Here is a 20,645-nt window from a genome sequence, read left to right as displayed (position 1 = left end):
TATTCTTTGGCTCACAGTTTTCCATTTCTGTGTGGATTTTAAATTTGGATTTCTCAACAACTACACAAGCACTTACGTAACCGACACAGTTGTGTCTAGGGCTGTGCTCAATGCTATAGGGAGTGGAAAATATGTATATAGCATGTGAGAGAGTGATTCTAAAGCCCTGCATTGAGCACACATTTGTCCATTGCATGCTGCATTGAACCTGCTGTTTGGGGCATGCTATGGAATATAGAACTACACTCAGCACAGTCTCTACCTTAAAATAAGTTACCAAGTAAGTACTGGGGCAAACTACATAGCTGTGAGTGCTTGAAGGAATTCACGGTGATGTGCCTGTTAGGGGAAGAGTTCATCAACGGTAGATTTTATGGATAAGATGGAGGTGACTACCATATGTTGTATCTTTTAGGAGCAGTATATTTTCATCCATGATGCCTTGCTGGAAGCCATTCTTGGAAAAGAGACTGAAGTATCTTCAGGTCAACTGCATAGCTATGTGAACAGCATCCTCATACCAGGAGTAGGAGGAAAGACAAGACTGGAAAAACAGTTCAAGGTAGTGCTTCACATACATTTCTTTGGGGGGAAAAAAAGGCAAGGAAGTAAAGAAATGCTTTGAGTTTGGGGTTATGTCTTTTTTGCACGAACCTACAGGCTGAAATAGATTGCTATTTATACTCCTCAAATGTAATACTAACAAATACTGAGTTCAACCTCTGTATGCATTGTCGGTATCCAAGTAGATAGTGCAGTGCTGTAGTTTCTTCTGAGCAATTTACAGCTTTATCTGAACAAACACACCAGTCCCTGACTACAATGACATAGTGTTTTGAGTAAGTCCTTACAGTCCAAATAATATCCTCTGCATTTTTTCTAAACTAATCTATATTATCCTTATTAAGAATGCTTATTGTTGACATATTGCTCTAATAAATAAAGACTGTCCTAGCAGATAATTTAGAAACTAGAAAAACATCTACTAAAAAATACTAGAGGAAAGTTAACTTTTCATAAATGATTGTTCTTTTTCTTATTTAGGGGCATGAAGAAGTTTAAAGACAGTTAAGGTTTATGTGCAGTTGACTTGAAGTAATGGTGAGAAAAAGAGACTATAAGGACTTTTAAAGTAATTAAGACCAGAAAAGCTGAGTTATCTCAAAGGATTTATTATAACTTTCAAATGTCTGATCACTAAGTGCTTTCCTATATCTTAGTCTCTCAGTCTTTTAAATTCTTTGTGTGTGTGTGTGTGTGCACATTTTTCTATGTGTAATTTCTCATTTTGTATCAAGATGGAAAGAACTAGATGAACTTTTACAATTTTAGTTTTCATGGTAAAACTTTCCATAGACTCTGAATACTTCCATTTGAATCTCACCTGAAGAAATCAGTCAGCCAAAGTATAACAAGTGAGATGAAGTGAAAAAGATTAATTTCACTCAGTTTGGTCATAACAATTTCAGATTTCTAGCTCTCCCTTCACAGTGTCGAAACTACTCTTAAATACCATTTGAGGTCATTCATAGTGGAGACATAGTATCTCATTTTATATATTTAAAATGAGCTCTTAAAAAATATTAAGTAACAACATTTCTTAAATGCTACCTGTTATATTTCTATAATATTTTATACCTACTTTTTAAAAAATTCATCAAAGAAATAATTTATTCCATTGGGAATCAGATAATTGGTCCTTTCACAGACACTAACGACTTTAGAACTTAAGCAGAAGGAAAAAAATGAGAATCAGAAACTTGAAAACTACATCCACGGCCTTTGGCATTAGTACTAAAGCACTGGGAAGAGACGGTTTCCATATCCTCTATTCAGATGGACCAAAATGTGTATATATATATATGGAGGAAGGACAGAGTGGTTCAACCTATTTATATAAGCAGAAAGAATAACCATAGGACTGGGCTCATTATTGAAAACAGCCTAGAACAATGTCAGTTCATTGCTGAGATCTTAGTCAATTCTTTAAGAAATATGATTAGTGCTTATTACCTGATGCAGTTCTTCCTAGTGTAGTTCTGGGTGCCTGAGGAATTACAAGAAAAAATTCACAAAAGCAATGACATCAACAGAAAAATCCACATTAATTCAGTAAATATCTATTACTTACATAGTACCTGTCACAAAGAAGCCTAACACCTGATCGTAGAGGTAAGAGAAGCATACACCTGACAGGCTTCCCACTTACTTAGAACTTGAAAATGTTGCTGTGTTTAATACCCTTTAACATTAATGCAAACATAATATAAATACCATTTATCGAAGGCCTACTGAGTAAAATGTGCAGTTTTAGGACCTTTATAAATACAGAGTGGGACAAAAGCATAAGGTTACAGTTGTTCAGATAGAAAGTCATACAATAATTAATAATAATACAAGAATAAACTCTGTGTTTCACATACTCAAACTGCAAACCTACTCTTGCCCCACCTGTGTTTCAGCTTCCAGGCATCCTATAAGATGGACATGATCACACATTTATAAAGAAAGAAGGCAAGGTCGGAGGCGGGAAGTGTCTTGCCCAGGCTCCTGCTACCAATAAACAGTGTAGCCAGGACTCACACTCACGTTTTTTTCCTAACTCTGCAGCCTGAGTTTGCTCCTGGATGCTAACTATCTGCTTCCTGTCCCAAGCAACTCAGGGCATGAGCCTGCTTGGTGGTGCTTGTATTTAGGAGTGGCCTCACATCAAAAGTAGCAGCATTCCCTATGGTGACATTCGCTTTATATGAAAGTGTTCTGATTTTTCCCTTTGCTTAAGCAGAGGAAGCTGCTGGAGGAAAGTCCGAGCCCTTGACCCTCCTCCTAACTACTCATTTATAAATAAAATGGAAGTCTGTCAAAGTACAACAAAAAGCACATGCATCCAGACAAACTAAGATAATTGAGAGAAGTACCACTAGGGAAACAAAAAATGTTCTCAGGGACATAAAACTGTTTTTATTCCTCAGTAATCTGATTATTGGTATTTTTTTCCCAGATCATCAAGCAGATGCTAGTAATCCTTTTTGGTTGTTTGTTTTATTGTTGTTTTCCCCCTTTATTGATATATATCACTGTATAAGTTCAAGGTGTACAAGGTAATGATTTGATGTATGTATATATTGCAAAATGATTATCACAATAAGGTTAGCATGTCCACGATTTGCCTTTGAATGAAGACTGAAATGTTGTTTTTCTTTCAGCTGGTCACACAATGTAATGCAAAATATGTGGAATGCTTTAGTGCTCAGAAAGAGTGTAACAAAGAAAAGAACAGAAACTCTTCAGTCGTGCCATGTAAGATCTCAAAATCGGTTTACCTTGGTTGAGTGTGTTAGGATCTTTTTCATTGGATGTAATGTGTCACGTAAAGAGGCAGCTGCTACCACCACGGGGAGAGGTTACGCACAGGACAGCAAAGGTCGGGCCAGCGCCAGCAAGTCGCTGCATCAATGGGACATGAAATCTAGTTTCAGTTCACCTCAGAATTGAAGAATTAGGTGACCTCTACCATCGCTTAATAAAAAAAGATAAATTGTTATCCATTATCACTGTGGCATAAACACTTCTTTAAAACATAGATTCCCCAGATTAATCTGTGCAATGGTAAATACATCACTGAAGTACTCTGGCTATTGAGCTCAAAGCACTGTTGATAGGTGATGATCTTTGCACAGATAACAGAGGCCACAGCAGAGGATACAGGCGTGGGTGATCACTGGAGAGACCACCTCTACTGGAAAAGGGCAGTGTTTTAAGCCCTTCATGGGGAGAAAGATGGGGATACGGGGATGGCAAAGGAAGAAAGTAAAATATAGTGGTACAATTGTATGGAATGTCAAACCAGAGTAAAATTTATCTGAAACCCTCTGTCATCTCTGCACAGAGTATTAGTGATGTGCTGTGAAAACCTGTCCCGCAGTAAACTTTTACTCCTACAGTGCTGATGTTCTGGGAATGTGTAGCAAAATGTCATTTTGCATTCTGCCTAAGCTGATAGCACTTCAGCTTGGTTAAAAATATAGGTAAGTCTTAAAAAGAAAGGGGAGCCAGGGAGATATATAACTTACCAAGTAAATCTCAGAAAGCACTGTTGGTTCTGTGTGTAACAGGCAAATGTGGTGTTTTGTTTTTTCCACATGACAGCTGAGCGTGCTCGAGTGGGCCTTGCACCGTTGCCTGGAATGAAAGGAACAGATTATATTAATGCTTCTTATATCATGGTGAGAGTCAACAGTTAATTATAGATAAAGTCAATTAAACTTAGAGGTGCTAAAGAGCAGACACCACCTTTGTGGCTGATTTCATTTTTCAAAGAATTTCTCAATGTGAATTATCAAAATTACAGAGATTTCCATATCTTGGGACCTCTAACAAAAGACGCCTAATCAGTGGGGGTACAAAAATGCTTAAATTAAGGAAAATGCTTGTTAAGGAATTATTTTTATTGTTAATTTCACCCATCTAGTCTTTGAAAAAATGTTGAAATTACTGTTAAGTAAAAACAGCGGGGATAACTAGAAGTGAATTGTACATGGAGAGAAAACTGTCTACCCATGTTAGCAGAAGTGCATCTAAAAACTCACGAAATGCACTGAATGCCTTCTTCTGTTATTTCAGTATGGTCAAAACAGTGTTGTCTTATTTCATGAATACGTTTTACTACTGTAAAGTTATAATAAAACACTCACAATCACTTATTTTTCATCTTTCTAACTGAAGGGCTATTATAGGAGCAATGAATTTATTATAACCCAGCATCCTCTGCCACATACTACGAAAGATTTCTGGCGAATGATTTGGGATCATAATGCACAGATCATTGTCATGCTGCCAGACAACCAGAGCTTGGTGAGTAAAGCACATCTGCTATGTATTAATGAGCCGGTGAGGCCATAAGCACAAATTACTTCGATACCTTGCCACAGGGCTGTAGTGTCTGTAGATGCTGGGGAGGGAATTCAGACCTCTCATCTCTTTTTTTGTTTTGTTTGTTTTTAATTTTTGATTTACTTATTGTTTTTCTATTACAATTGTCCCACTTTTCCCCCCATTGCTCCCCCCGACTCAGCCCACCCTTCTCCCACAGTCAATCCCCACCTTGTTGTACATGTCCATGGGTTATTTATACTAGTTCCTTTATGAGACCCTGCCCCTACTTACCCCCCTACTATCCCTCCCCTCTTCCTCCCTGGTAATCATTACTCTGCTCCTTCTTTACATGCCTCTGGTTCAATTTTGCTCTTTTGTTTGTGGTGTTCATTAGTTTTCTGTATTAGGTGATGATATATGGTATTTGTTTTTCGTTGCCTGGCTTATTTCGCTACGCATAATTCTCTCTAGTTCCATCCATGTTGTCGCAAAAGATAGGAGTGCCTTCTTTCTTTCTGCTGCATAGTATTCCATTGTGTAAAGGTACCACAGTTTTTTAATCCACTCATCTACAGATGGGCACTTAGGCTGTTTCCAGCACTTGGCTATTGTAAACAGTGCTGCTATGAACATAGGGATGCATAGGCTCTTTTGACTGGGGGTTTCAGGATTCTTCAGGTATAATCCTAGCAGTGAAATCGCTGATTCAAAAGGCAGTTCCATTTTTAGTTTTTTGAGGAAATTCTATACTGTTTTCCACAGAGGCTGCACCAGTCTGCATTCCCACAACTGTGCACTAGGGTTCCCTTTTCTCCACATCCTCGCCAGCACTTGCTGTTTGTTGATTGGCTGATGATGGTTGGGAACTCTCATCTTAAAGTCTGTACAGATTCCTTTTGTAGTCTCACAGTTACCCTCCCGATCAGTTCCATTGCTTGTTCTCTGATGCTGGTGATAGCACAACTCATTTGTACTGTACATGGCTGTGTGGTAGAAGGTTTTAAAAGGTCCTTTTGCTAACCTCATTAATATATGACCCTAACCCAATGTCCTAGTTGTTATATGTCACTTTTGAAAATTAAATAATAATAGCAGCTAACATTTGAGCCAGAACTTTGCTTGTTACTCTATATACATTAACTCATTCATTTCCCTTTACAATTTTATGACACTAGATACTGTTATTATCTCATTTAATAGGTGGGAAAACTGAAGGAAGTAACTTGCCCAAGAGCATACATGCATAATTAGAGTCAGGATTTAAACCTGAGTCACCCGTTTCCTGAGCTCATGCTTTTAATCATTTTTGCTATAGTATATGTCCCACTCATATCATGGAAATGTTTCCTGCCCCTCCTGCTCCCCTCCTGCCCACCCACAGCTGCCCTGCCAAAAAAAAATTGTATCAAAAGTAATGTCATTACTTTTTCCCCCCGCCATAGGTAAGTCAGATCTATTACAGGGAAGGAGATAAGGAAAGGCTATTTTGTTACAACTTACTTTTAAGATCTTTATGAAACTACGATCCTTTTTCCTCCCGTTAGTCTTTCTCTGTTGGGCTCTCTATATAGAAGGGTCAACAAGTTTATCAAAATAAGCTTAAATGTGCTTAGCTCTCTTGAATCCCCGATTTAGTTGGGTTCTGTAAGGACATGGAAGCACAGGAAGCACAGGGAGTCAGTACAAAAACAGAAACAGAGGATCAGCCTTCATGAGCATCAGAGTAGTGCATTTCTAATCAGGGAAGAACAGTGTGTGTGATTGAACCCTCATCTGCATGATATGCATTTGACTGTGTGCCCAGTCAGTAGGAACTTCTCTGCTATGTCGTGTGGCATTTTGCTCGACTTCAGGATACCAAGGCTGCTCCTGCACGATAGAATGGCAACAAAGTTAAGAATCCAAAGCTAAAAACTGGAGTGTGAATTTGAAAATTAGTTGACAGTAGTGGTCTATTCTGTTAGCACGTGGAATTGGAGGCATTTAGGATTGTTAAAACATTTGTTTGTTGGCCGAGTTAGTAACAGAGGACAGTCACCACATCTACCATAAGCGCATTTATATGGGAAGACTAGACCAAATAAGCGGATAAATGGTCTGCAGACAGTGAGGATATAGAGGGACTGCCCAGGAACACATCACCTCAGTGTTTCTGAGGCCTAGGGAGGCTGACATAGAATCACACTTGTCTGCACTCTCAGCTCCAGTCAGATTTGTTTATTGAAGTTTTTCCTTAAAATAATGTCTCTGGATGCCTAATTTGTTTCATTGCTTATTACTCCTGTAACTTAACAAGACCACAATTCTGTGAATAGTCCAAAAGGCAATAATTCCTAATTCAGAAAGCACTGTTAAAGATGCCTAGGCATCTTTGACCTATATAAATATAATATGCAAGGTCTGTCTGGAAAAAGTCCAGCCATTGTTAATATAATGAGAATGGTTTAGGCAACATCGATGTAACATTGTAACATGGCAGCCAAGAGTGTACTGGAATGCACATGCATGAACAATGACAACTTCACTATACTAGTCAGTGAGGGCAGTAGACGCTGTTGAGTGAGCATGTGTACTTTGTGGCCATTACATTCAAAATGACTGAGCGAGTAGAGCAACAAATCTGTATCAGATTTGCATTAAGCTTGAACATCCCTCTGTAGAAACCATTTGGATGATTCAGAAGGCCGCAGCTATGGGCACCTGTTGACTGGCAGCTTCATTATGACAATATGCCCACTTGTGCATCATGTATTGTGCAGAGGTTTTTGGTGACACATCAACTCACCTAGGTGACTCAGCCCCCTACAGCCCAGATTTGGTGCCCTGTGACTTCTGGCTTTTTTCAAAACTAAAATCACCTTTGAAAGGGAAGATATTTCAGACCATCGATGAAATTCAGGAAAATATGATGGGGCAGCTGATGGGAATTGGCAGAACTGTGCGAGTTCCCAAGGTGCCTACTTTGAAGGGGACTGAGGCATCATTGTCCTATGTACAATCTCTCTTTTTTATATTATATGGCTGGATACCTTCTACACAGACCTTGTATTTGTCAGCAAAATAAGAAAAATAATTCAGTACCTATTGAATTAAGAAGTAGGTTTGCCATGGCTGGTGTGGCTCAGTGGATTGAGTGATGGCCTGCAAACCAAAGGGTCGCCAGTTTGATTCCCGGTCAGGGCACATTCCTGGGGTGTGGGCCAGGTCCCTAGTTGGGGGCGCAAGAGAGGCAACCACACACTGATGTTTCTCTCCCTCTCTTTCTCCCTTCCTTCCCCTTTCTCTAAAAATAAATAAGTAAAATCTTTAAAAAAAAAAAAGATTTATTTTTCCCAGTCTTTCAAGATGATCAGGTAATTCCCTAGTTTACCAACTGTATTCAAAAGTTTTTCTCTACACTTCTTCCACAAATTCCTCTTGACAGTCTTTAGACCAATTCAATAATTTACTATTCATATTATCATCATAAAAGTTCTTTGAGGTGTAGGTAGTTTTATTATTTCCACTATTCAGCTATGGAATTTAAGACTCAGAGAGATTAACTTATTCAGGATCACATACAACAATAAATCCTGTGCTAGTCTGTGCATATTGGTTAAATTTAGTGACCCTGTCCATCATTACCTTGTTTTCAATATCTGTTAAAAGGCTCTACTTCCATTTTCTTGAATAAAACGTATTGAAACACATGACAGTTACAGACGTCTTTTGTATAGCCTAAACCCAGTTGCTAATCTGCTTCCCGTTATGCTGATCTTTAAAAATAAAAATGTACTTGGCAATAAGCTATATTGAAACTTGAAAGGGTGATAAGTCTTATTGGACTGTTGGCTCATTTATAATGCAACATTGTAAGATTAAACAAAACCCTCTTTGTTTTGAACACTATTCAGAATTATTTCTGACTCCCATAGTAGTATCTAAGCATTTTCAAGAAGATGCCCATAGAAATTTATAAATTACAGGCAAACATGTGGAAGGAGGGCATATTATCAAAATCACTATTTCTCACAAAGTCTCCCACCTATGCAACAATTAACTTTCTTTGGGCATCCATAGTTTAAGGATAGAATTCAAGTATCAAACCTGAATATTTACTTTTAATCTTAAAACAGATGAACAGTTTGAAGTATGCCTGATTCAAAGCTGAAAGACTTTCTTTGTTATCCCCTTTTGAAACCTAACATTGACATATTAACTTTTCTTTCAGGAACACCTTGTACTTACAGTGGGAATGCTTATTTATATACAACTTCTTTCCAAAAAAGTTTCTATCCCTTAATATTGATTAGCAGTGTGATTTTAGACAACTTTGGACTTCTCTGAGCCTTGGTGTCCTCATCTGTAACGGGAGGTGATAAAAATCACTTTTTCACTAGTATATTGTAAAAATTAAATAAGATAGATAATGTTATGAAAATCCTTCGCAAAATGCTAATCATCTGTAGAACTGTTATTATTAACATCATCCATAGGAAATAACAATTGGTTCCTTAAGCAATTGTGAATAATAGGCAATTAGTTGGCCTAAATCTTGTCTCCTTTTTCATGACTGTTATATTGCAGAGCACTTCTCAGATGCAGGTAATGTGTTCCCTATGAAGGCATTTTGGTTGTTACAGTGACATAGATGAGAAGTGCTAGAAAATGATTACTATAATGTATGTTTTACAGTGCAATAACCAATTAACTCAGCATGATTAAGTGAGGATATACATAGAGGTAGGCAAACATGAGAAATCATTTTGCAAGAAAATTCATAAACAAATGTTTGACATCACTGCAGAGGATTTTGTTGCTGTTGTTCCCATAGGCAGAAGATGAGTTTGTGTACTGGCCAAGTCGAGAAGAATCCATGAACTGTGAGGCCTTTACCGTCACCCTTATCAGCAAAGACAGACTGTGCCTCTCTAATGAAGAACAAATTATCATCCATGACTTTATCCTGGAAGCTACACAGGTAACCTAAACCTCAGTTCCTCCTCATAGTGATATCTGGGCCCTGGATCGTCCTAAGTAACACTAAGGTAATTTACCATCCTCAAGAGAGGCCCAGGCATTCGAGTATAACTTTGTTTTAAATATGCACTCTTCCTTTTTTTTCTTCCTTCAAATATTTGCTTTCCCAGCTGGATAGGTGAAATGTAAGCAGTTTCTCTGACTGAGCACATGTACAAATAGGTCTTTTGACATAACTATACAAATAATATACTAAAGCTCAATTATTTTTTTTGCCATCAGAAATATAAATGTAAATTTTGCAGTATGTTGCAGAGATGATACTGTTAAGACTTTTTCTTGTTACCCAGCATTTTGATGTGTAATAACCACCTTCTTATGGGGCAGGTAAAAGGAAAGCTGGCTTATATAAGTAATTAAAATGATCTCCTCACTCCTTCCTTTTTTGTTTCTTTGATTTTAAAGATAAACAGAATTGTCACTTGAAATTCCTGTCTTAACAAAACAGAATTCTACTATTTCACTGTCATGAGCTGCTCATTCTTTATGGCAGGCAGACCACCCTAGTATTTTTCTTCTTCCAGCTCCACTTTGGTTAACCTGGCATTCTTCAATTACCTGCAAGGTATGCATTCTCAAGAGCAAGTTATAGTTATCAGAGTATAGAGTGAAATAGACTCTTGTTGTCTTGGTTGCAGGATGACTACGTCCTAGAAGTCCGGCACTTCCAGTGTCCCAAATGGCCTAACCCAGATGCCCCCATAAGTAGTACCTTTGAACTTATCAATGTCATCAAGGAAGAGGCCTTAACAAGGGATGGCCCCACCATTGTTCATGATGAGTATGTATTTGCTGCTTATTTTTAAAATGCAAACATTTTTCCTGTTGCATTGCTCTACAGTGGAAAGGAAAGACAGATTTTAGAAACCTATTGTGACAATTCGGTATCACTTCTAACATAAATCCGTGCAAGGTGTTGTGATTCTGTCTGCGTTTTAATTTCGCGGACAACTTCAGGTTGTCCTGGAGTGAATCTCGAGAAAGGTAGAAGTACTGTATCTTAGCCTAGAAAAGTAGATTTGCATTCTTTCCAAGATTTTATGTTTCAGTAACACAAATTAATCAGTTAAGTTGTTAATTATGTATGTTGATTAAGTAGTTACACTTATTTTAACATTCCTACACTGAATTTTAGCAAATACTTACTAGGAAAGAAACCTTTTTAAATATGTTTTAGTTGATTAGTAGTAAAGTTAAAGTATTAGAGTTTACAGTATATTTTGAAGTTTATAGTGCTCTCTTTGGGATTTAAAGATAAAGAATATAAATCTCAAAAAGAACAAATTGCTCCTGGCTCAGAGATTCTAAGATACAAATGGTGTTCAAACCCAGCCCCTTCCACTGTAATAAGAGGGGAAAGGTCATAGACCATATGGTATATAGATATTTGAAGACAAACTTCATAGCTGGAACCAACTTGCAAGTCAGTTGTATAAGAACCTCACAAACCTTTAGCCAACATGGCACCTACTATATGTCCTTATCTCTTATTTTAGTTCCAAGGTGGCTAGCAGCCTTGGCCAGCAAATTCTCAGTGCTTACATTATGTTCAGTAAATTACCAGCTACTTTAGTAGCATAGGTATTAAGAGATTTGAAAGCAAAGCTTGTTGTTGACCTTTTTCCCTTGAATTAATGAAACAATAGAAAGCACACAAAAGATTTTTCAGCCTAGGTCAGAACCTTTCCATCAAATCCACAGTTCTCTTCTATTTGAAGTGAGCCATATTACTGGCTGCTTTCTTAGGAGATGATAGTGACTATTTCAGAGTGTTGGCTTGACTTAGATTAAGAATTAAGATTAGAAGAGCAGTATAGTCTCAGAATAACTAGATAGTTGCTACTACATATAAAACTTTAGGGTAGGTAGTTATAACATAAATTTAAGGCTATTTTTAGAGAGGTTGATTTTCCCCACTAAAGTGAAACAGATTTTTAACTTAGTTCTGGGTTTTACCATCTCCTATCAAGTCAGGCCAAACCTTAATGTTGCTGCCCAAATTCTGTGACTGATTTAGCTGTTACGATAGTGCTCCAAGGAATTTTGTCCTAAAGTCAGTAGTGCAATTAATCTTGTATTCCATTATTAGGGAAGAAGGAAAGAAACACTAAACACTACCACCTAGTTAAAAAATGTTAACAACTGTTTCATTTATCTATATTCAGCTTTTGGGTATATTTCTCTTAGTGATTTTTATTTTATGCCACATGTTGAATGTGTCACCTCTGGAATTAACCAAAGATAGCTGTTCTTAGGCCTAAATAAAAAAAGAGAAAATTAACCCCAAATTAGTGGATCTACAAATATCATATAGGTGATCTGGATTAAAACCAACTAAAGAAACATCTTCATTCATTTATCCCTCCACCATCGATCATTAGGAAAAAAGTGATTCCATAGAGATTATTTTTCCACATTACTCAAGAACAACTTTACAATTTTTAAACAGTTGCTAGATCTACAGCAGTACTCTGAATGCCAGTTTCCTCTTACATACCTTTTGTACCTATAAATATCCCTTCGTGGTTGCATACAAAACACCTCATATTTAGCTTATCTAAAACCAAACTCATCATCTTCCAGCCTGCCCCCATTCACCAAGTCTTATTGATGCTACCGATTCTGTGCATTTCATTGATTTGATGTAGTTTCTAGTCATGTTTAAAGTCTTCTTGTGTAGATAACTTTCTTTTAATTTAAGAATGGCTAAATAGAGGAAGGGCCACATGGAGTGCACACTGCATAGTAAAATGTATACTACCCGACTTCTCTATCTTAATGGCTGTGGATAGCTTTAAGAAAGAGCTAAGGAAGAAAACAAAAAAGATCCTGAGTCTTAACAGTTTCACTAGAACAGACTACAAAAGGTTTAATTCTTCCCCTCCTAAAATATATCAGTACCATGCATGCTAAAATGGAGAAGGTCAACTCGGGACAACCTAGCATGTCAGGAAAGACAGACAACATGATGAGCAACAACAACAAAAATAGTGCATCAGAGTTAATAGGTCAATTATAATAGGATTTTAAAATATGCTCAGAGATCTAAAGGACAGCTATGTGAAATGAATTAAAAACATATTATGAACCAGGAAGAAATGGAAAAATAAAAGACGTGCTAGTAGTAAAATAGGCAAATTTAAAATCAAACTAGTATATAAAAGCTAGACACAGAAGTTTTAACATATGTCTAAGAGGTGAACCCATGAAGAGATGAAAGAGATTAAAGAGGAAGAAATAATGGCTGAGATTTTTTGAGAGATGAATAAAGAGATAAATTCTTAAACTGAACAATAGGCTACATTGGAACAATAACATTCAGAGATTTGAATACCACAGTTAACAAGGCTGATCTAATAGTTATATAAAAAATATGCACCTAAGAAAGACTGTATTGGGAGACCATATAGTCTCTTCAGAAGCACATTATTTAGATAAATTGACCATAAATGGAATTTCAGTACTTTTTTTAAAAAATGATACCCTGAAAGGCCACATTCATTGATTACAGTGCATTAATATTAAAAACCAACAATGAAATGAGACCCCCAATTTTTATACCTAGACTCCAGAGTCCTCATAGAGAATTCTTGGGTTAAAGCGGTATTGAAAAAAAAATTACAAAGTACTTAAAATTAAGTGATGATGAAGGTACTGTATTTCAAAACCTGATATGATTTAGCCAAACTACACTGAGGAAAAAAAAGTATAGCCTAAGCTGCACATATTTCAGAAAAGATTAAAAATAAACTAAGGTTTCAACTTAAGAAGCTGGGGGTGGTGGACATAAATCCACAAAAAGTACAAGAAATTAATATAAACACAAACAGTAATGAAATGGGGGTAGGAAGAGGGTAGTAAATCTAATTAATTAAAGATACAACTTTGGAATATGGCAAAGAAAAAAATTACCATTTATCTGTAGCTCCATCAAAATATTTGAGAATTGTTAATATGCTTAGGTGTGGTGGTAACATTTTTTCAGATTCTTTATTTTTTTCAAATCCTTACCTTTTAGAGATTTATAATAAAATATTAATAAGTAAAATACTTGGAATTTGCTTCAAAATACATGGGGAAGGAAGTAGAGATGAATAAGCGTACCCTTGATCTGATGATTGCTGTAATTTAGTAATGGCTACATGAGGGTTGCTATACTATTATACTTTTGTGTATGTTTTACATTTTCTATAATATTAGGTTCACCAAAAAGACCATTTAATTTTTTCTGTAAAATAAAAGACATATTCTTCATTTTCACCAATAACTTTATTGATTTCGATATTTGATTTGGATATTTTGAGTAAGTCAGCTATTTCCTGCCATTGGATTCTAGTGGGTAGAGGCCACAGGTGCTGCTAAACATCATCTTCCAATGCATAAGACAGCCTCACAGAAAAGCACTGTTTGACCAAAGTGTCAATAGTACCAAGAAACTTTGCAAACCACTTTTGACACATTCCATCAGTTACAATACCTTCTCCATACACTGCCCAAATCTTTTTACATTTCAGTTTCATTTTTTCCTTTCTTGAAATAAAAAAGCATGATATGCCAAAAATGTTATGTATTTTCTTCCATCTTTAATATTAAAATGGCTGCACAAAAATTCAACAATTTTGATGTTTTATTTAATGCACACAGATATGACAGCTGTCACAATACAATCTTAACAAAATTGTTTTGAATGAATTTTGAAAGACAGCTAAGCACTACTAGAGCCATTTTACAGAAAAACTAAATGAACTTTTGGCCAACCCAATAAAAGGTTAATATAATAGAAATATTTTAAATGACATAAAATAAATATTTGAAACTATAATTCTATATTAGTACATTTTTAACCTTCAATCATAAACATAATAAATTATACTTTTTGAACATATGGTAGATGTGCTAGTCTCCGTTCTGAGCCAATTTACATGTATCAGCTCAAATACAGGCTCTAGTCACAAGTTATGAGACTCTGGCCAGTTACTTCACCTGAATGTGCCTTGTTTCTTCAACCTCAAGATGGGAATAATAATAGCACTTTTACCATAGGTTATTGTGAAGATTAAGTTGATGCATGTAAAATACCTAAAAGACAGCCTAGCAACATAGAAAGAGCACACCACGTGTTAGTGATTACTAAGAAGTGGAAAAAAGGATGAGTTCTCAAAATTGTTAAGCCCTGGTAAGTTCTGAGAGGCTGCATTTGAACAGATAACACACAGAGAGCAGATTTAATGTTAATTTGATTAAAAAACAAACAACAACCAAAAAAACAGGCTAGCACCAGAATGGAAAAGTATAGGCCAGTCTTATTCATTAGAATATGGATACAAAAATCTAAATACTGTCAAATAAAACTCAGTATGTTATATATTAAAAGAATTATACATCATTAAAAAGTAAGATTGACACTGGGAATGCAGAGGTGGTTAAATGTTATAAAAAAAAAACTCAGTGAACTCAGAACATTATTAAAAGTATTTCTAAAATATTAATAGATGTTAAACATAAAATAAAATAATACCCATTCATAATCCTCATCCCTCAAAGAAGACACTCTCAGCAAACTAAAAGTATAAAGAATCCTCTTTAACTTGACTTATGCTATTTCTCAGAGCGTAAAATATTTTTATTTAATACAATCAAACCTTAGTTCTCGAACATTTTGGTTCTCAACCAAGTTGTTCATAGAAAAAATGTCTCAGTTGCTAACAAAACTTCGGGTCTCGATTCTCTACCCGATAACCCTTTAATGCTGATATCTGTATGATCAGTGACACCTCTCAGGCGACAGAGGAGATTTGGTTTTCAAACAAATGACTTCTCAAACAAGTCTTCCAAATGCATTAAGTTCAAGAACTGAGATTCTTCTATATTAAAAACTTAGAAGCTTTACCATTAAAGAATACAACATTGCAGTTCTAGAATAAAAAACTCTCAAGGTCTTAGCCAACACAGTAAAAGCAAAAGATGTTAGAAGTATAAAAGTTGAAAAGAAGCAAAACTGGCATTACTGACAGATAAATATGTATCCAATTTCTCAGAGGAAACACGGATTGCTAGGATTTAAAGAGTTCTGCTGTGTGGCTGGATACAAGTTCACCATGTGAAATTGACATTCTATTAACTGAAACAAAACATAAAATGCCTTAAGTCCAGTCTTAGTAAAAAACTCTAAAGTACCTAGGAATTGACCTAAAATGAAATTAGCCAAGACTGTGAAGAAAACTGTAAAGTCTAATTGAAAGCCATGAAAGACCTGAATAAATGGAGAAAAGACAACATGTTCATTAACAGAAAAACTCAAAAAGATGTTAATCTCCTCAGACAAATATATTCCATGCCACCTGACCAAAATTGTAACATAATGTTTTGTCTTTCTTGACAATCCACTTTCAAAATTAATATGAGATAGGATGGGATAGAAAGGTATTTAGAAATGAGTGTACATGTGAAAAATGAAAATTTATTTATAATTGAAGCACTAAAAACAATTAATATGAATAAATGTAGAGATAGCCAAAATTAACATGGACTCTTGTTTGATCAGATATCAAGACTTATTATAAACCTGTACAAATTAAAACAAATGTGGGAAAATGGAAAAATGGACAAATTGATTGAAGGGCAAAAGTAGAGTTCAGAAACAGACCTCTATATATGAGAATTTTAGTATATGATAAAAGGCAAAGCAAATCAATGAGAAAAGATGAGACTGCTCAATTTTAAATGCTGAAGTAATTGGTTACCCATTGGAAAAATAACTAAAATCAGACACTACCTTACATCAAAACCAGAACAAAATTCAGATGAGTTCATTAAATGTAAAAAATAAAATTGGAACAATGTAAAATACTGAGCTAGAGAAAGCATTCTTAAAACAAGATTTCAAAAAAGCCAAAAATGAGAGACCGATAAACTTGATTATACCTAAACTATACTTGAGTGCAAGCACAAACAATGTGAAGAGAAACTAGAGATTGGAAAAAATACGTGGAACATGTGCCGTAGATGATATAAAATAACTTATATGAATCCATTTAAAAGAGACCAAAATGGCTAAAGTAGATTAATAGGCAATTTCAGAAGAAGAAATACAGCTGGTCAGTGAGCAAAGAGATATTCAACTTCTTTGATAATTAAGAAATGCAAATTAAAACAATAAGATACAACTTTTCACCCACCAGATTAACAAAAGCATTTAACTTTAAAATGATGAGAAAAAGCAGATATTCTCATGCTAGAAGTATAAACAAGTAACAACCACTTGAGAGACATATGGCAATGTCTTTAAAACTAAAAACAAGCATACCTTTGACCTGGCTCCTCTACACATGACACACCTTCTAATGTACACAAGATATATGCCACCCAAACGTCCATCTATAGAGAAATGAGTAAGTCTGGTGTGCCTTCAGCAGATGAAAGAAATAATGAGCTGAGTTGAGATATATCAATATACCTACATCTGGAAGGCTGCATCTAAAATCGTAACAGTTTTTATCTCTAGATAGTTTGCCTCTAAAGTTGTGGTGGTGGTTAGGGGGACATTAGTCTTATTTGTATTAACAATGTAAAACATCTATAATGTTTTAATTTCGTGTAAACATAATTCAGAAACTGCACATTTAACCATTTTTCACAGAACAATAGGCACAGGGCAGCTAGGTTCTAGTCTTATTTCTACCAGAAACACCACCTTGAACAATTTTATTTCATCCATCTGTTTGGAATAAATAATATCATTAATTTGGGAACTGTGTGCCGGAAGTTGCTAACCTGGCCTGATGAAAAAACCTATTACTCAGAATTCTAAGTCTTGTTTGTTTGGTAAAGCAAAGAGAACATCTTTTTTCAAGGTTTTTATAGAAGGTGTCCTCGTTTAGAAAATTCCAATTCAGTGCCAAAAGTAATTACTTAATATGGAACTCATTTTGAGAATTCTCTGACTGCAGTTGAGCAAAATATTTCCATTGTTACTTATGTTTTATAAGTTCAATTTAGGTATTTGGGGATTGTTAAAAAATTTTTTTTCTGAGCCTTTTACCTTTTTCCAATAGCCTTTAGTTAAGGTTCTCACATCGTTTTTCTTATAATATCATCTAACTTGTCCCCAACATCAAATCTTCTGTGTCTCTTCCAAGTATAATTTTGAACCTCCCATTTCAAATTAAATATCAGGCTATGTATCTGACAAAAACCAGTTTGGGAGATTTCACACTCACAAATGTCACAGTTATCTAAAGATTTAGCCTCTAAATCTCTTCCCTTGTCTAGTATTTCCTTCATTTTTGTGTTCTAGAGTAAGTGTCAATACAGTCTACTTAGAAATATGTGAGGGTAATTTCAGTCCCTTAGTAAATCTGAAACAGCATTTATTTTCTTCCCCAAGGTATGGAGCAGTTTCGGCAGGAATGTTATGTGCCCTCACCACCCTGTCCCAACAACTAGAGAATGAAAATGCTGTGGATGTTTTCCAGGTTGCAAAAATGATCAATCTTATGAGGCCTGGAGTCTTCACAGACATTGTAAGTAGTTTGCTTGTTTATGAAGCCTGTACATTAGTTGAAACTCAGGCTCACCCTGTAGAGTAGTGATTCTTAGCTGGGGGTGGTTTTGCTCCCTCACCTCACCCCCAGGGGATGTTTGGCAATATTTGGAGAATCTTTTTTAGTTGTCACAGTTGGAGTTGGAGAGAAGCACTCAGGCATCTAGTGAGTCCCAGGGGTACTGCTAAACATCCTGCAATGCATAAGACAGACCTCCAAAACAAGGGATTATCTGGCCCAAAATGTCAGTGGTGCTGAGGTGTAGAAACTCTGCTTTTAAGGTATAAGTATTCTCTAGTTACAAGATGCAGATATCTTAATTTACTGTCAACATTGAGAATTGATTCCAAGCTAACAGAAATCAAAAGGATGTGAAGAAAGCATAGGTCTTGGTTATAAAGGATTCACATGATTTTTTTTAGACACCATAAATGTATATATATTCTTTCTCTAGTATGTTTTTCACAGTTACAATTACAATTAGTATTCCTACGTTAGATGAAATGACTAAGCTGTCCTCTGGCTCAAACCATCTCCCTTCCCCTCTTGTTTTTCAGGAACAATACCAGTTTGTCTATAAAGCAATGCTCAGCTTGGTCAGCACTAAAGAAAATGGAAATGGTCCCATGACAGTGGACAAAAATGGTGCTGTTCTCATTGCAGATGAATCGGACCCTGCTGAGAGCATGGAATCTCTAGTGTGATTGGAATCCTGACAGGGCACTTACTTTGTAAAACTTCTGAAGACTGAGAACTTTTCTGAGGCCTTTTTTGCCAGACTCTAGGTTATACAATAACCCAGTTACTTTTTTACACTGATAAAAGTTTTGATATTTATTTTTTGCCATTTTATGTCTTAATGGTATCCTACTGAGCATTTGCACCTCTGTTCATTTCCCCCAGTGAAACGCAATTTGACCTAGTTTGCACTATATGATCAGTGTTACTGCCTATAACCTAAAACTAAAGGAAATCTTGATGTGACATTCTGTAACAACATACATGCTACTTTTTAGTTCAGTACAGTGAAGGTCTTTATTATGACAGTGTATCTTGATTTTATTATTATTGCTGAAGCAATTGCTTTCTACTAGCAGGCAATGCTGTGTTTTTCCTCAGTCCACCTTTCCTATCCTTTTTAGACATTATTCAATAATGTATGCCTTCTATATTTTAATGGAGTGAATTAGCATTGTTTTCTTTTAAAGAACAGGTTATTGGGAACTACTAAGAAGGTCTGTCAAATTCATGGCATTGAAACAGTTCCATTTATGATGGTGAAGATGTCCATTAAGAAATTAGAAGGTTTAAAAGTCGCATCATGTGAACATCACTTATTAGTTATAAACTTATACGCCTAGCTTTAAAAAATGCCCAATTGTGTCAAAATAAAGAATATATCTGTATTACAGTTTTCACAGTAGCTATGTGGACAATGTGTGTTATTTCCATTTTGACTCTGAAATAGCTACACCCTAAAATTAGGGCTATCTTTTACAACAGAGATGGCAATATTTCATACAACTCAATTAAGAAACCCTTTAGTGACTCTGCATTAAGGCTTCTTGGTTTATAATATCATATTTCATGGCACGTGAATTATGAAAATTTTTGCAGGTGTGTAATTTTGAAACTAGTCCTCTAAAATCCCTATTACTCATATTGCAATCTAATAAAAACTACCTATATAGTTAACATTCTTTTCTTTCCTTTTTGCCAGATGTTTCATGATAAATCTCATAATTACATCCATGCATCTACTTAGGATTAAATTGAAAACACCTTTGGCAAAAAGTCTTAGGACTATCTAGACTCCCACATGGATAAATCACATTTGAAAAGAGAAAATTAAAATCTTGAATGAAAGGTTATATCTACATTTTCAAATAGTTTTTAAGAAGGAGAGATGAATTTGTATGGTTTTGTGTAGTTTGGCCTCAAGAACAGATGAACTTCAGTAAAGGAGGCTGATAATCATTACTCAGAGCCCAAGGAAGTTATTTGGTCTACCCTGTGGAGCCACATTCACCACCACACTACACAATAGGAAAATTAGGAGCATTAATAAGGAATTTCACATCCATTAGAAAAATAATTATCTACTGAGATGTTTCTTATATCGCTTATTTGCTTTTGAGGGACAACTTCTGTCAGAAGTAAAATCACCACCAAAACTGGACCTTTTAAGAAGAAAAAAGGATTTGGGTT

General features: G+C 35.7%; 1 protein-coding gene across 2 annotated transcripts in view; it reads left to right on the top strand.

The window, feature by feature from the left end:
- The window catches only part of PTPRG (protein tyrosine phosphatase receptor type G), a 721,348-nt gene extending 701,488 nt beyond the window's left edge, over positions 1–19,860 (top strand). For both annotated transcript variants that reach the window (XM_090283906.1, XM_090283905.1), the window contains 8 exons: positions 416–562; positions 3,207–3,300; positions 4,150–4,226; positions 4,726–4,854; positions 9,689–9,835; positions 10,533–10,675; positions 18,281–18,416; positions 18,995–19,860. In XM_090283906.1, the coding sequence (XP_090140032.1) occupies positions 416–562; positions 3,207–3,300; positions 4,150–4,226; positions 4,726–4,854; positions 9,689–9,835; positions 10,533–10,675; positions 18,281–18,416; positions 18,995–19,141 (1,020 nt within the window). In that variant the 3' untranslated portion in view covers positions 19,142–19,860. The remainder of the gene's footprint in view (positions 1–415; positions 563–3,206; positions 3,301–4,149; positions 4,227–4,725; positions 4,855–9,688; positions 9,836–10,532; positions 10,676–18,280; positions 18,417–18,994) is intronic.
- The last annotated feature ends 785 nt before the right edge of the window (positions 19,861–20,645 follow it).

Source organism: Furipterus horrens, unplaced genomic scaffold (assembly GCF_987537825.1).
Source record: "Furipterus horrens unplaced genomic scaffold, mFurHor1.1.pri manual_scaffold_7, whole genome shotgun sequence".
NCBI classification, from domain to species: domain Eukaryota; kingdom Metazoa; phylum Chordata; class Mammalia; order Chiroptera; family Furipteridae; genus Furipterus; species Furipterus horrens.
Note: the sequence above shows the minus strand (reverse complement) of the source record. Positions and strands in the feature narration are given on the sequence as shown.